General features: G+C 43.3%; 2 protein-coding genes across 2 annotated transcripts; both read right to left on the reverse strand.

The window, feature by feature from the left end:
- Nucleotides 1–6,739: 6,739 nt before the first annotated feature.
- Nucleotides 6,740–8,367, reverse strand: BYT42DRAFT_557731 (uncharacterized protein). Its single transcript, XM_051566934.1, has 3 exons — nucleotides 8,213–8,367; nucleotides 7,974–8,145; nucleotides 6,740–7,916 (listed from the first exon to the last, which is right to left on the reverse strand). Exons 1-3 carry the CDS (start codon nucleotides 8,338–8,340, stop codon nucleotides 6,927–6,929), a joined length of 1,290 nt encoding a protein of 429 aa, XP_051427631.1. The 5' UTR covers nucleotides 8,341–8,367; the 3' UTR covers nucleotides 6,740–6,926.
- A 3,747-nt stretch (nucleotides 8,368–12,114) lies between these two features.
- On the reverse strand, nucleotides 12,115–12,696 carry BYT42DRAFT_543204 (uncharacterized protein; the record flags this gene model as incomplete). Its single annotated transcript, XM_051565665.1, has 1 exon — nucleotides 12,115–12,696. The coding sequence occupies one exon, from the start codon at nucleotides 12,694–12,696 to the stop codon at nucleotides 12,115–12,117; it is 582 nt and encodes a 193-aa protein (XP_051427632.1).
- Nucleotides 12,697–17,049: the final 4,353 nt, after the last annotated feature.

The following is a 17,049-nucleotide window of genomic DNA, read 5'->3' on the forward strand; positions in this document are numbered from 1 at the left end:
ACAATATTTAATACAGCGTTTTCTCTATTACAATGCGGCACCTATGGGGCATCTAATCACTACGGGGCTTGCAGGCACCCTTCCTTTTTCCGCATTCTTTCTGGTCCCGTCCTGCTGAAGATGCCTTTTTGCTGGTGGCCCCCGTCACGAAGGTTTTTTCGTTTTTTTTCCGTTGTCCGGGTTGCTTGCCTGTCCCTTCGGTGTTGCTCCTGTCCCTTCGGTGTTGCTTCTGTTCGTTCCGGACAACTTTTTTTTTCCTGACCTTGTCTCCCGCTTGTGTCTTTATTTTTCCGCGTGGTCATGCTTGTGGTCGGGCTTTTTTTTTTTTCTCTGGCGTTCTCTCCTGTGTTCCTTTGGTTGGACGTCTGGTTTTTTTTTTAGGGGAGTTCCTCTTGTCGTCCCTGGATGTTTCTTGGTTTTTCCTCGCCTCTCCTGGGCGGTTATGACGTCCTCCCCAGGATACGGACCTTTGGAAGTTGAGCGACCTCTCCCAGAGGTTACGGTAAGTTTTTCAATAAAGTAAGAAAGCTGTATAAGATATAATTTTACTGAGGACTCTTGTTTTCTTTATGTCTTCTCTCCCTAATCTGGTCATTTCCAACTCGCGAATTAATTATTTCAACCATTTCTTTTACTTGTCTATGTTTGATTTACTCTCATCATTTGATGTTTATACTTTTTTATACTTTTTTATGTTTTTTTTGTCTGTATCATAATTTGTATTTTTTTTTTTTTTGTGATTTCAAATTTCTACGGTGAGTTTTGAAATAAACAGTATGCCATTGATTAAGAAACACGCGTTGTGGGCTGCTTTGAGACAAATGTTACTAAGCAGTCATCGACTAAAAAAAGTAAGAGGCGATCAAGGCAAATTACACTGCAAGATACAAGCGAAATAAGGTTTTCTCTTACGAAAAACGCGTTATAAATTGGTGACAAAGGGTAATAATCCACGAAAAAAGCCAATTCTAATGACGGATCAGATGGAGATTGGTCATAACTGTTTTTTTTTTTTTCAAATAGCGCAAGTGTGTTTGAGTGGAGGGGAAAAAAAAATGATCGCACAAATAGGCTAGTGAATTTTGATTGGATGAGAAGAAAAATTGATGACATAGTATGCGGCCGCTGGGCGGCAACCTTGGCAGAAAGAAACGGCGTTTTTCTTTTCAAGCCTTGCTCACTGTTTTGCCACTGCTCTAGTACAACGTGAGAGGGTGTGCATATACAACAGGAAACTTGCTTTTCTTCTAGTCGATAAACATGTTACCGCGTCACACTCTATCTCCGGGTGCCCAAAAGTCGGATTTGCACCAACCGAAAGCCACCAACCAACCTCACGGGCAGGTACGTTGAACTCGAGTCGACTAACAATGTTACGTTGGCTCTGCCAAATATTGGCATCTCGGCTTTTTTTCGCTGACTCTTGACTCATCTTGTTAATAGCTGGCCGCTTTGTTACATGGGAAACTCGACTATGACGATTTATTCGATGGAAACGGACAAGGATTCTTCCCGGATGACCAAACTTACAATCGGTCAACCAGTGCGCCTCCTACCCAAGTCTTGAATCAACAACGACTCAATGCAAATAACAGTAGCTTGCACAATTTGTCCAATCCACCAGAATCCACCATGGATCGCGATTACCTCAAATATTATTATGAACATTCCAAGCTCGATCCTCGTTTACCAGCTCCTACTTACGAAACCGGTCAGTCTTGGCCATTGTGGAATAGTGAAGCCAAGTCGGAAAGTGGTAAATAATATGAATACCAACCAATCTGTGTTATCGACTTTCTGCTCACTGTAATTACAGATTTCGGTCCTCAACGAGAAGCCAGCGAACCTAGTTATGGCCAACGTGGTTATGATAACGGTCGCATGGGGATTTCGCAACATGCCGCCGCTCAAAGGGATGCCAACAAAGTTGCTGATACCAGTGATGTGCTTGGTCGACGTGGAAAACACTTAGTGGATTTGATTCAACAGGTAAGCAATTGGATATCACTGTATGCATGGGCAGGTGGATGAGTCATTTGAGAAAGGGGAATGATTGGGATGATGGTGGGTATTATGGCAGAAGCACTTAAGAGAAAAAAAAATCCCGAATGTAGGATTTTCCGCGTACACCTTCGCCATTGTATGCTTTGCAGCAACAATCACGGCAACGGCATGCCGCTTCGGCACAAGGTTCCGGTTACGGTGAAGATACGGGCAATATGTCTGCCGGCGACCTCGACGCTATGCAGAAACAACTGGAAGCTATGGCCTATGACGATTTCCTCCTAAGCCAGCAACAACAGCAGCAACATCAGCAGCAACAGCGTCAAGCCTCCTCCTCTTCTATTGCTTCACTACAAAAGCCTGCTGAAACTGGAGATAACTTACCGGCCATGCTACACATGTCCATGGAGGACCCCGCGTCACAAGGCCCTTCTTCTTCTCGCATCAATGCCCTCCGCACGGTTTCCCCTCCTCAACGATCCAACTTCACCAACTCACCTCCTGTGCGTGCCAATTCCACCCCTCCGGCTCGCAATACCGTTATGTACGGGGAGCTGGATCCTAGAGTAGGAGAAATGGATCGCCAAACAGAATTAATGATGCGACAGCTGGGTGCTATTGGCTTGAATGATGAGGTAACGCCATGCGAAACCAACTAACAGAGCTCTCCTCTCGATTTATTTCCATGTAATGATTTACTTACCGTTTTATGTTGCAGGAGGATCTGCAACAAGCGCGTTACCTTCAACAACTTCAGCAACAGCAACAGCAGCAACAACAGCAGCAGCAGACGGCACGGATGGCGCAGACACCTGGAAGCCCTTTCTATGGCGTTCCTCGTAGCAATACCCAAAGTTACGGTGCCTATCAAACAAGTGGATTAGAGATGCCCATGGAACATTTGAATGACGTGGCATTAGACGCAAGAGACCCTGTAAGCGGATTCTTGACCCCGGATGCAACCTATGGTCGATGGGCGAGACAGTCGCCACAACCGTTTTTAGCACGAGGTTATGATCAGCAAGACTATCTTAACTACAAGAGTGCAGCGATGCCAGGAAGTCAAGGTACATCTCCTTATTTGGCTGCCACAGCTGCTGCTATGGGATTGGGTTTGAATGGTCCAATGACGGCGCCTGCTGGCTTGGACCCTGCGGGATTCCCCGAGAACAGTTACGCTGGTATGACGGATAAGAAACTTCGCGCTTTGCAAATGCAGCAACAGCAATTCTTGATTCAACAACAACAACAGCAACTTTTGGTGGCCCGACAACAACTCTACCTACAACGCCAAATGCAAGGCTTCGCTGCCAATCAAGGGTTGGCGTTGCCTCGCGGTCTCGCCCAAGACGGAGTGGTACGATCCCCTCAAACATCTCAGGATATGACGCTTAGTATTCGAAGCCAGTTATTGGAAGAGTTCCGAAATTCCAAGAGCAAAAAGTACGAGTTGAAGGATATTGGTGGACATATCGTGGAATTCAGTGGTGATCAGCATGGTTCACGTTACATTCAGCAAAAGCTTGAAACTGCCAATAGCGAAGAAAAACAAATGGTGTTTGAAGAGGTGCTTCCCAATGCGTTGCAGTTGATGACGGACGTCTTTGGCAACTACGTGCTACAAAAGTTTTTCGAACATGGCAATCAAATGCAGAAAACGATTTTAGCGAAACAGATGGAAGGTCACGTTTTGTCTTTGTCATTACAGATGTACGGTTGTCGCGTAGTACAAAAGGCGTTGGAACATGTCTTGACGGAACAGCAAGCGAAACTTGTCAGCGAACTCGACGGTTGCGTGTTGAAATGCATCAAAGATCAAAATGGCAATCATGTGATTCAAAAGGCCATTGAACGTGTGCCCGCCCAGCATATCCAATTTATCATTGACGCCTTCCATGGTCAAGTCTATAATCTTGCGACCCATCCCTATGGCTGTCGAGTGATACAACGAATGTTTGAACATTGTACCGAATTCCAGACTGTAAGTATCTTTTTTTGGCGAGATTCCTTTTACAAATGACATTGAGCTCATCATTGATGAAAAACTATCATGTAGGGTCCATTGTTGGATGAATTGCATCGTTGCACTGGTCAACTCGTCCAAGATCAGTACGGTAACTACGTAATTCAGCACATCCTGGAACGAGGAAGACCGCAAGACAAGACACTGGTGATCGAAAAGATCCGCGGCCAAGTGCTTCAACTGAGCAAGCATAAATTTGCGAGCAATGTAGTGGAAAAATGTGTTGATTATGGCTCCAAACGTGATCGCCAAGTGCTTATTGAAGAAGTGCTTCAAGCCAAACCGGATGGGTAAGCAGAGTTTCATGGACTAATGCGTACAAGTATACGACTGGGCTCACCATTGACAATGATGATAAAAACAAATAGAACTTATCCTCTTGTGACGATGATGAAGGATCAGTACGCCAACTACGTTGTTCAGAAGATGCTGGATGTTGTGGATGATGATCAGCGCGAGCTCCTTGTGAACAAGATAAAACCGCATCTACAGTCATTAAAGAAATATACCTATGGCAAACATCTTATTCAAAGTAAGTTCTTTTCAAAGCTCGTAGGAAACTTGATGACTGTGTGTTTAGCGATGATTCTGACCTGCTGCTTTTTATTTCCTTTTTCTTTGATTTAACAGAGGTGGAAAAGTTATTGCCCCTTATTAACAACGGGAACACGACTGATGCCGTGGATTCTGAAGATATGTCTGATGGCGCAAAGAAGGATGGCGCCGCAGAGGACCCGATGCCCAAGTCCGACTGAAGCTTCAACACTGTACATATGGGGGCCTCGGCAGTTTCCACATGATAAGCCTACGATGCCCAAGATCATTTTTTTTATCTTTTTCTTTTCTTTTTTGTTTTTCTTCTTGGCATCTGGGTCTATCTGTCTGTACTTTACTCTTTTCTTCTTTCTTTATTTTTTAACCTCTTCTTTCTCTATATTCAAATTTTGGGATTTTTCTTTCTTTTTCTAGATCAGAACTCTTTTCTGTTGTTCAATGTACATGAACGGACGATGTAATACTCTTTAAATGTCAATGTACATGCTCTTTCATATTATTTCATTTTCTTTTCTTTTTATAAGAACGTGATATTCTATATATTTTTTTTTAAAAAAAAAGTTAGACACTAATGACTGGGATTTTTTCCTTTTTTTCATTCGTGATGTGATGATTATTCCCGTAGAATGCAGACACATAACATCGCATAATCCAGTCATGTCCACCCTGCGAGTAAACGAAAGAATACATGCATAGTTTAGCATAATAAGTCGACATAAATATACCTTCTCATAATGTCACCTTCCATTACACTGCTTTACTGAAAAATCTAAATGAAGTAATACGAATGAAGCAAGACTATGGTTATCTCACCAATTGATCAGGGACATACACAAGAAAAGTAGGATCATCCTCTAATATATCTGAGAATCACGCACTTTGTCGCAGTAGGGTGGATGTTCCCTTTTTTTATCTGCTGGCCACAGGACGCGGTATCTAATTCTGTAAAGTATCGTATTATTACAACATTGACTTCATGGTAAATGGATTATGAATCGCTTCTCTGCAGTAGTGATCAATTGACCTGTTACACAGCCACACTGGAAGCAGATATTGTTCATACATGTTGCATGAAGGATAAATAAGCTCAGAAACTCTGACCTTGGATTCTGTGCGATTGTACACTTGTAGATTATCTTCCCTCTGGAACCGTTTCATCCAGAAAATGCAGTTCAGTTGAGCGGTTTTGAATTTTAAGCCAAACACGCAAAATTTGTTGTCTCGCGCTGTATCAGGTGTACGCCACCAATACCCATCCGGGCGTGTCCCTGTATCAGAAATAAATTAAATATAAAAAAAAGAAGCGACAAGCTTTTTACCTTCAAACTTGGTGTCCTTGACGCATATGACGACCAAAGAAGAAAAGTTTAAGCAAGTCCCTAGCGATGATAGACAGGACGGAGATACATGGATATTCAATGGGAAAAATATGGTGGAGCTGTTCAAAGAATACCAGAACCCATTCGACACATTCATGCCTTCTCAGTTTCAAGAAGTACCTGCCAAGTCGGACGTCCTATTTCTGGCCCCTTAATCAACACAGCCACTGGAAATTGTCTATCTTTGGACGCCAACTGCTCGATTCCCTTTGCCAAGCCACCACTGATCGATTCATTGGCAAGTTTGCGGTGGATTTCTTGGCGGAAGAAGTATCGAATTTGGCCGCCATTATTGACAAGGTTAACCGGCAAGACGTCGGTCAGTGACGCAAAAATAGATCTCCTTCACGCAGGCAAAACTATGGCACCTGCGAAAGCAGCTGTGGTGAGCAGCATTGCAAATCTGTAAGTCTTCGGGTGAGAAATTCAAAGGAAGTTAGGACAAAAATCAAGAACCGTGGAGAACCATATGTGTTCATTTCTTTACCTCCACCTTTTTCACATGAAAGAACACTGGCTGGCGCTCAGGTAAATGCAGCTGACTTTGCATGATTGCCGGTGACCGATGATGCAAGATGAAAGGAAAGGATATACTGTATACGCCAGATCGCTTCACGAGAAGAGATGTACCGAGCATCTTGAAACTGAATTTCATCTATTGTTCGCTCACCTACCATCACATCCACGTCTTGCTGCTGTTGCTCTCTGAAATCGACGGAGGTATGTATTACCTTTGCACCAAAGATAATCGGTCATTATCGGGACGTTTGTAACGAGGATCTCCATCTTCAGTCAAAGCAACCTTTATTTATTTATGTATGTACAGTACAGTTTGTGTTGGAAGATTGTGGAAAAGCCGCGGCACTTACAAAGTGATGACCAGTTCCAAGACTTTCACCAAAACCCAGCCTTCTTTCCTTTCACGGAAAAATCCCTCCTCCAAACAATAAAAAAAAAGCCTCAATTTAGCATAATTCGGCAGGTGGCTCCACCTCGGGTATGCCTCGGAAATCAAAGTGATCGGATGCGAATGCCTTATAATCAGGGTCATCCATATTTGCTGACGACAGAGATGACGGGTTATTTGTTGTTGCGAATGATCCGAACCCAGTAGGGTTGACGTTGGCCGATCCAAATCCCGGTGCGGCCAAAGTCGAGTTGGTTGATGATGACAACGACGAACCGAAACCGGGTGCTGTGTTGGTAGATTGGTTAAAAGGCGATGCTTGACCCAAGGCGGATGGTTGACCGAATGCCGATGGGGCGGATTTATTGAATGCGTTGTTGCCGCCCAAGGACGAAGTTTGTCCAAAAGCCGAGCCAGACCCCAGTGTGGATGTGGCTCCAAATGCTGGTGCTGCTGCGGCTCCGAGACCGGAGGTCGCACCAAATGCCGGTGTGGAGGTTGACCCTAAAGCGGATGTGCTTCCAAATGCAGGCGCAGCAGATTGACCCAACGCTGAAGTGGCGCCAAACGCTGGTGCGGAATTGCTGGCGGCACCAAACGCGGAGGCTTGACCAAAAGCAGGCCCTCCACCTAGAGCCGACGGTTTACCAAAAGCAGACGCGCCCAAGCTTGACGTGGATCCAAAAGCTGGTGCTCCTGTCGTTGCACCAAAGGCGGAAACGGGCTGACTACCGCCAAACGCGGACGCGGTACCTCCACCAAATGCTGAAGCACCAAAAGCATTATTTCCTGCCGATCCAAATGCGGAGCCGCCGAAAGCTGTAGCTGGCTTTTGACCAAATGCACCACTGCCAAACGCTGAAGAACCTCCAAATGCTTGCGGGGCTCCGGTGAACGGTTCAAACGGCTGATTACTCGCTTGTCCTCCAAATCCACTCGTATGTTTGGTTTTTTGCTGATCATAATGTTGCAGAGCGGCTTTCGGGTTGTTTAAAATAGCGTTGACTTGTGAATCCATCGTTCTTATTGCTTGTTCTTGATCAGCCATCTACTCCATCGTCAGCATGGTTTTCCAATGGAATAGTTCCCACTGTAAGTAACTCACGTATTGATTAATATTGCCTGTAGTTCGCATGCTTAGGTAGTATAGCAGGCGATCCTCTTCAGGACTGCGATCGGTGCCTACGATGAGGTTGGGCTCTTCCTTGGCGGGACCATATACACTTAATTGCCACAAGGGCCGTTCGTCCTTTAGATTGGTTCGGATTGAAGCTTCACTGAAGTGTAAAAAGATCAATAACTATAAAAATCCCTTGACATATGGCCAAATCAGGCATGCCTTACTTGTACTTGTCGGTTACGGGCGTTGAGTTGGACTTCCATTGGCCGGGCGCGCCTGGATTGATGTGTTCAAAGCGACAATCGGATCCGAATTTACAGCGTCCTTCTTGAAAAAATCGACACACAACCATGTTTCAACAAAAAGAGGAAAATGGCACTGCCGAACTTCCAAAAAAAAAAAAAAAAAAAAAAAAAAATTACACAAAATTTCGCAGTGGGATCGGTTCGCAGCAACCATTCGCCCGCTTCTTCTAACTAACCAACCAACCAAAAAAAAAAAAAAAAGACCGTTCACCATTGGATTTGAAATGCATATACTGTTTACACTATTTAGCAAGAATATATGTTATAAAGGTATTATTATCATGCTTCATCTCTAATGGTATCTGTCACTGCATAGTTCGCGGCGCAGGCGAGCAAGTTCTATATCGATTGATTTATTCTCAACCTGTGGCGATGGTGAACACATGTGGTTGCCATTGTCATTAAACTCTTTGGACACACATTTCACGTATGCTAGGTCTATGAAAACCCATGCTTTTTGTGTTCCTATAAGGCACGTAGACCGGTATTTCTTTTAGTTCGGTTGATCATCACAGAATTTGGTCATGTGATCACATGATTAACGAGTAACAAGTGCTGTGGATCACATCTCGAAACGAGTGTTTTCTTATTGCAATTGAAAGAAATGCTCAATTTGGATCAGAAAGTTAAAGTAACAAGCCGTACACCCGCTGTGCAATGGATGCAACCTGCTACTGGGATGTCACACTCTTACATTGAGTGACATTCGTCAGACAAAAAGTCTAACGCAATACGGCATAACCTGGGCGTGACTCTTGAGGGAACTTCGGTATATTAATGTCAATACTCTGGCATACCATGAAACACTTTTAATGCACAAAGCAGCACTTATTGACCCCCTCCGTTCATGTCCCGCCCGCCCAAGGTTATGATAGATCTACAAAGATGTGTGGATATGTTGGGTATTTAAAAAAAATGAGTTAGTAAGCTCTTTGATTGATTCAAACTTCGTCAAGATATTTCACCTTTGTTATTCGATGCAGCAGATATCGAGAGCTTCCCGACCGAAAAAAAAGGAGACGATACAAACATAAAAATAAAAGTAAAAATCAGTGTGTCTGTAAAAACCCCTAAAAACCCTGTGGGAAAAAAAGAAGGAAAAGACTGCAAGAAGGTCTATCGAATAAAATACAGAGTACATGCCACAAACTACAAAATAAAATGGTCGGGAAGAAATATCAAGATGATACTACGGGTGGCAATCCAAATAAGAGGAACCTAAGGAGGACGCGTAAGCACTTCCCGATGAAAATGGGACCCACACCACCGATGATGCCCTTCGACGACAAAGACCGGATTGGCCACATTTGGTGCGCGAACAAAGTAGAAAGTTTTGGAGGGATGGATGGCTTGCCAGGGCGAAAAGAAAACCGGAGAGAAAACCAAAAGCTAAAGAAAGGATAGAGAAAAACGAACGTGAGTTTTTTCTTGTCCAAAAACGGATAGTCACATCACACAAAAGGTACCTTTTGATAATAATCGACTCGACCGGTTACAGATACACGCGGGATAAACCATTGTCTGGATAATTGGATGATGGATGCGGATGACGGATGCGAGGGGATGCAATGATAGTGAGAGTTATTCAGGTAAACAGAACATAAAGGAGAAAACCAAAGAAAAAAGAAAATTGGGGACAAATATAATGAGTTCCCATGGATGAAATAATAGTCACCCTACTGATGCATGAATTCACAGATCGCAGCATGCATCTGCTCATATATTATTCGATCATTGAAAACTGAAGAGAATCAAAAGGGCATATACAGTATAACTGACAGAAAAACCAAATTAAATGATGCTACAAAAACATTCAGATCGACATCCACAACACCCTTTTGCAGAAATCTCTGCAGTTTATTCAACTTTTCGGTCACAGAAAAAATCGGTGTCAAAGACAAAAAAAGAAGTGGAGAAGCAAGCAGTGAGAAATCAGATTAAGCAAAACAAATTGAGGAAAAGAACCATTGTCAAAAATGTGATCAGACGGACGAAAAGTGGGAAAAAGGGCAAACCAGTATGACAGGAATAGCAAATATTGCATGTAGTTGGCTTACTGTAAACATCTACAGGCCTTCGCCTTCGTTGCCCGAAAAAACCAACCAAGTGGGCCAGGACGAGCTACTCAGTACTGTTTAGCACTCGTCGAACGTGGAGAGCACGCGCCGGTACCGTCGATGGACGGCCATTGAATAAACTATTATATGAAATCATATTTAGTATACAAACTTCTATCCTTTAGGATCATCAGTCTTGAGCTCATCTTCAGTTCAATTCAGCAAAGAAAAAAAGACCACCTCGGAGAAAAAGACGAGCTAAAGGTATTTGGGAGGTTCGGGGAAAAGGAAAGAACTTTGGCAGACGCGGTGGATGCCTATTTTTATAGAGTCTTTGACGGACTGTCGTCGAGCCGGTCACTTTTGGGAATTCTGGTGAGAAGTATCATCGCATCATCTGCGATGTGCAGAAAAGAAAAGGCGGTAATAGAGCAGAACACCAAAGAAGCAAATAAAGAACTTTTCATCTTTTCCAACCAAATGAGAAAGGACCGTAAACGTAGAGGCAGTACTACAAGAAGCTTTTGTGGTCTCTTGCATCCGGATAAGTCGAAGGATGAAAAAAATAGGAAGTCGGGTGATATCAGAAGTGAAAGGTTGCATAGCAAATTGATCGAGAACTTCTGCTCATTTCCATTTACCATTTGATTGAAGAGCTATATTATTATTTAAGGTGCGTACAGCTTTTTACCGGCAGTGACGACAAAACTCAAAATATTTCGAACGACTTGCCATCCTTTCACTACGCCTGCTTGCTGCCATATAGCGACGACAACTCAATTCAATGACTCTATTTTCATGGAACTAACAGTGTGTACACATGTTCATCTGGTGTTTGTGCCTCACAGGTGGTGCCGTTTTCTCTCAGATTTTCGACGATGCTCACCGACAATGCACTCTTGGAATTTGCTTAACTTTAGTGTCTTGAGTTACTTTTCTTGGTTTTCTCGGAACTGCATGTAGGCGGTCATTTACTGCTTACCCCTCACTGATGAGGTGTACATCTCGAAAATACAACCGTTCTAATTCTGATCTTGTCCTTCCCATGATGCTGATGGCTAGCAACAAAATTGTCTTTTGTCGTAGCTTTTCAAAAGATTGGTCGTGTGTACTTGATATAGTTGATCAAAAATAATCTCTCAGTATGTCCAGATCCTACATATCTCAGTCTGTTGGAGGGGGTCGGGATGCGAGTCGGTTCTCTTCTTTTGGGGTTTGAAAAATTATGTGATCAAAGGCTGTTCAGCGATGGAGTTTTTTGTTCGGGCGTAAGTGCTTGTAAAATGAGGCTTCTGCAGAGCGCATGTTCTTTAGACTATGGTATGAGTACGTCGAATGTTCCAAGGAAAATTCCACTAGGCGACCAATCTCATATCCTTGTGGATCCTACGTTGAGCTTTTCTTCCACACTGAGTCGACCGTGAATTACTGTATTTTATATGATGACATTTCCCATCATATCAGAGCTTGATGTAATATGCACGTTTATCATCTTTCGAATGAGTCAATTGCGAGGCTTCACTGAAACCCAGCGGACCTTCCTTTTTACGACGGTTTACAGAGTGGATAAAAGGCCCAAAACGGAAATGTTTCAGGCATAACTTTCTTAATTAATACGCTCTTTTGTTGGTTGATAAACTTTGTGATGTCTCTATATTATCAAAAGATGGCGAGCGGGAAAAGAGGAAAGAACGAAAATCATGGACGTCGTTGCTGATGAGTAGGAAAATACAGACAATGCGAGGGCAACAAATAATGAAGAGTTTAGCAATACATGAGGTGACGAGTGTTCAGGCTATCATCGATATCGGCTTTGGGCATGAAAAAATTGGCAGGCGTGTTCGATGGTGCAGTGGGTTTCAGAAATATGCCGCTCATCAGTGGAGGTACCGAGTCTGTGCATTTTCGCTTGGCTAGTCGTGCCATATATTCCCAATCGGCTGCGTCATGACTCCGTTTTCGTTGGCTGGCAGGAAGTATTTCGACCGAGCCTTCGGAATCAAGGATATCTCCGCAAAGCGCAAAAGGATCGTGCGCTAATTCCGGTGAAAGTGGGACGGCTAGTACTGTTTCCTCGCTTCCAAAGATATCAAATTCCGTGCCTGGATACATATCATTCTTTTCGTAATAGCCTCGGAAAGGACTGAATGGTCGATCGCGCAAGTGTAAAGACTCGGAATGGGACAGATTGCCGCCCGTGGTATACTTGTTCCACGGACCTGTACTAGTTGCTGGTAAGATATAACTCTGCCGTGCCTTGTCGTAATGGGCACTTTTGTGTATGATTGATCTCATGCCCCTTCGCTGTCCGTCATTGCCTCCCACATCGAATAGCTGTTGCCACATTGTACAAGTTATAATACACAGAAAAGTGACGATCGAGAATGAAAAGGTATTAAAAAAACGAAGAGGGGCAAAACGAAAAAATATGAAAATTTCCAAAACCAATGATATCATAGAGAGTTCCAACAAACAATGTCGCAGCCAATCAAATTGATGACGCTAGCCAATGAAAGCTGAATATTTGTTCTGCGCAAAAAAAAAAACCTCCATTTCGCAGTCAATGTCGTTGATTTTCACTTGACACAACAACGTCCACGTCCACGTCCACGTCCAACACCCAGAAGCTTGCTGTCGAAACTGTTGTTGTTCAAATATTGTTGGCGCCTATCCTTGTACTTTCACATGGAAAAATACAGTATACGTTGCATTTTCGCTTATCGGGGATCATCGAACTCTGTATATTATGGTTGAGCGAGATTAAACACTCAGTCGGCTGTTGACAAGAGTAATGTTATATAGTTAAAAAGCCGTACACCCGCTCATTTTTTTTTTAAATACCCAGCATATTCACACATCTTTCTAGATCTATCATAGCCTGGGCGGGATGGAACTGAGGGGGTCAATCAGTGCTGCTTTGCGCGTGTTCAGAAACAAATCACGTTGCATGGTATTGCCATAAGGTTGTCATTAATATACCAAAGTCCTTCAAGAGTTCTCACCCAGGTTATGCAGTGTATGCATTTGGTTTTTGTCTGACGAAAGTCGCTCAATGTAAGAGGGCGGCCTCCGTTGGCAGGCGGCATCCATTGCACAGCGGGTGTACGGCTTGTTAAATGAATTAACTTCATACCATTTTTTCTTCGTCAATTTTACCTGCAACTTAGAGATCGCCAACAACATGATCCAGGTTCAGCCCTTCGCATGCATCCTTGCAAAAGACTGCCAAGTGATAGAAACTATTCACTAGCAGCGACGGATAGATGTTCTTGTTCGGTTTTGATCTCGCCATAAGCATTCGTATAAGCATATTCATATGCTTCATAAACATCGACTTTGTAGTCAGATCGGTTGCTGTCGGTGGTGACACTTCTATCGGCCACAATATTCGAGCTATCAAACGAAACAAGATCCTTAGAAAGGAAGGAAAATAAAATCAATAATGACATACCAATGGGCGGCCTTCGAAGAATTCTTGCAGGAAAACAGCCCAGCCATGAACGGATGAATATAGCTCGCAGAGAAATGCGCTTCGGATACGCAATCGTATATGACGGGATTCTAAGCCATGCGTCAAGTAAATGTCAAGAAAGAATAAACTAAATTGAAAGCGCTTACAATCCAACGATGGCGCGGACAACGCTCTGCTCATACTCATTCAGCATTTCACATAGATCAAGTAATTAAATGATCGCTTTATCCTCGTTGTTGATATCACCGATGTAATTCTATGGAAGAATATGAGTACGTCTAAAAGAACTATAAACATGATTCCTTAATGAACATGTAATCTTACCGCGAGGATAGCCTTGATTCGAATTAGTTATGCAGACTTTAATGATTCGCCATTGTAATCTTTGTTGATCATATCTCGTCGCATCATCGCAAAAGATCTGGGGCAAACAAATCGGTCGGCAGGACTTAATAATCGAAGCCGCTTGAAGAACGAGGATCCCGGAAGTGTAACAATTTAGAGAATAAAATTAGCATTGGATAAAACCATATAGAAGGAAGCAAACGTACAGCAAGTCGTTATGACTGAAAATTGCTGTTTACCTTCGAATGTCTCAAGACACGAGGAACAAGAGAATGCAGCGGAGACATTCGGGCACCTTTGCGACGTTGGCGGCGGTAAAGAATAAAAACTCTTTTCGTCGATTACGTATGGTCCTTGCAATCAAAGGTATGCGCAGCACTAGCCGAACGCGCCCTTCTACCGATATCTAGCGTTGCACGATCTCTCCTTGCACACAAACGACAGTATAAAAGCACCTCTCGCACTTCCAGATCGTGTTGACAAAGCAGGTAATTTCGGAATTCGTCGCACTGCTGAACTACTTCCGAGACGCTCAATCAGACAGCGTGTCCACGGCAGGTTCAAGAGGGACAACACTGGTAAAGCTACAATGAAGATTGCATTCCCCATCTTCGTCTTCAGAAGTTAATACTCGCGAATTAAACATCCAGAAGTAGCTCTCCAAAGAAATCATCTCTTGAACAATGACTGGTTCACGAGGCGTCTGTCTTCGGCAACAAATTGCACAAGTTTTGTAATCACGGTTTGCGGTCGTGAAACTCTCGAAAACTCTGACGGCAGTGGTGCAGAACATAGAAATGGTTGGGATCTTCAAGTGATGACATTAAATACAAGTGTAAAAAAAAGGGGGGTTGGGGAAGAAGATAGGAAGTACAGAGCTTCCAGAACCACCACGAATTGAGGCGTTCATTGAGAAGCCTGCACGCATGACAGTTCCCCATACTCCGCCGTCTCCTGAAGAAAAGATTAGGATATTTTGCGCCTGTTGATTGGCTGAATCAGTTGACCTTTATCAGTGAGCAGTTGGAGCGGCTTTGAATCTTCTGATTGGCTGACCATATTCACATTCATCGGGGGCATATTGCATCACCGTCTTTGTCGCTTGATCCTAGTACGTATCAAGCCGAAAGATGATGTTGCCTACTAGATATCAAGGCAAAAAGGGTGATACATACTGGGTATCTATGTTCATAGAATTAACATAAGCCATTCTCTCAGTTTGATGTACAAGAAACATAAATTTTGGGGCTGATGAAAAGGTTGGTGCTTGGCAGCGTTTAACATCTAAGCAGTGAACAGGAGTCCTCACCAAATTTTGAAGTTTTTATAGGGCGTTGTGTGTAAGAAAAGATTTACTTATCATGATGACATTTCACCAACGATCATCTTTTCTCCTTTTTCGCTTACACGCTTCGTTTTTATGCCACGCCTCACCAAACGACAGAAACATTCTCGCGCCCAAAAACGTGCCGTTCGTGGATATTTCGTTGCTGACACTGAACTTAGTCATGAAGTCAACAAAGAGAACGACTTTGCGACTCTCGCTTTAGACGACGTCATTGAAGAGACAGAGATCATCGCTGATACGCATGGTTCTCTTGGCTTAAAGTGGGATCCAAGCGTACAAGGACGAGGAAAGTATACTGGAAGAGGAAGGACAACCCTGTAGGAACATAAGAAGAAAACAGAGCAGAAGGCGAAAGGGTCGAATGAAGTTGACCCAATTTTTTCAAGCCTGCAGCATCTATTACAGAAGAGCAGAGTCGTCCCGAGATTCTGGCCGATAGTGAGGACAATAATGCCGATGGAGTTGATGTCAACGTCGATGAGGATAATATAGCAGTGCCAAACGACCCTGAACCTATCAAAAAGGCGTTCCATAATGTCACTGCCTCGGTTACACCACAGATGAACAGTCATCATCCATCCATTACAAAGGTGAAAGGTTATGAACCAGCGAAATAACATAGTGTCAAGGCCTATTTCATGCCTCGTCTCAATGGAGCGAAGAAAAGGAGGCTTCATCAGGAGGACTCAGTGGAATTGGAAAAAAATTCATCGAAACATTACCGAGATTCGGCTACTAGGATGTGAGCCATAAAATACCTCCAGTTTGGGAACATCTCTCCGCATCAGAAAGAGAAGTACTCCAAGCGGAGTTCTCTTCTAAGCGACGAAGATATCCGCCAAGCTACCTGCGATCATATATCAGGAGCATGTACCCAACGAAGAAAACACTCTGACATTGCTAAACACTTGAACGATATCATCGTGCCGATAAGCTTGGTGTACGTGGAAGCATCGGCAATTCCACCCTTTCTAAATACATGCATGAATGTGACTTCAAGTATGAATGAAAAATAAATAAAAAATGATGATAATACTACCAGTTTGAAATATTTTAAATGTTGAAAAAATGTGTCAAAGAAAATGTGTATTTTGATGGACACGGAAAAGCCAGCTATCGAAAACATTGGGCCGCCATGAAGACGGAATATAAGGTATACATGAATTACGGTGAGGAGGGTGTAAAGCGAATTGTTCTCCCATAAGCTCCTGTCGTTCCAAATAAGCTGGTGCTGGTGGCCCATGACGGATCGACATTCTACAGCAACGATTCGAAGGAGGACTATGATTGCAAGAAGGTGAAAGCGTGGGTTGACGATGACAGCGCTAACACTATCGCCGATGACGAAGTGCACTCCTTCAAAGAACCTATACAGCTTACGACACTTTTGTGAATCAAGGAAGATTTTACATATACTGGAAGGCGGTGACGACGTCAGAGATGAAGTCCGTAAAGAGAGTGAACTGCTTTGCTTAAAACACCAAACGATTGCACACTCAAAGCAAAGTAAAATTAGTAGTTTTTAATAAAGCTA

The sequence above is a fragment of the Radiomyces spectabilis genome (assembly GCF_025331425.1).
Source record: "Radiomyces spectabilis strain NRRL 2753 chromosome Unknown BYT42scaffold_2, whole genome shotgun sequence".
Lineage (NCBI taxonomy): Eukaryota > Fungi > Mucoromycota > Mucoromycetes > Mucorales > Radiomycetaceae > Radiomyces > Radiomyces spectabilis.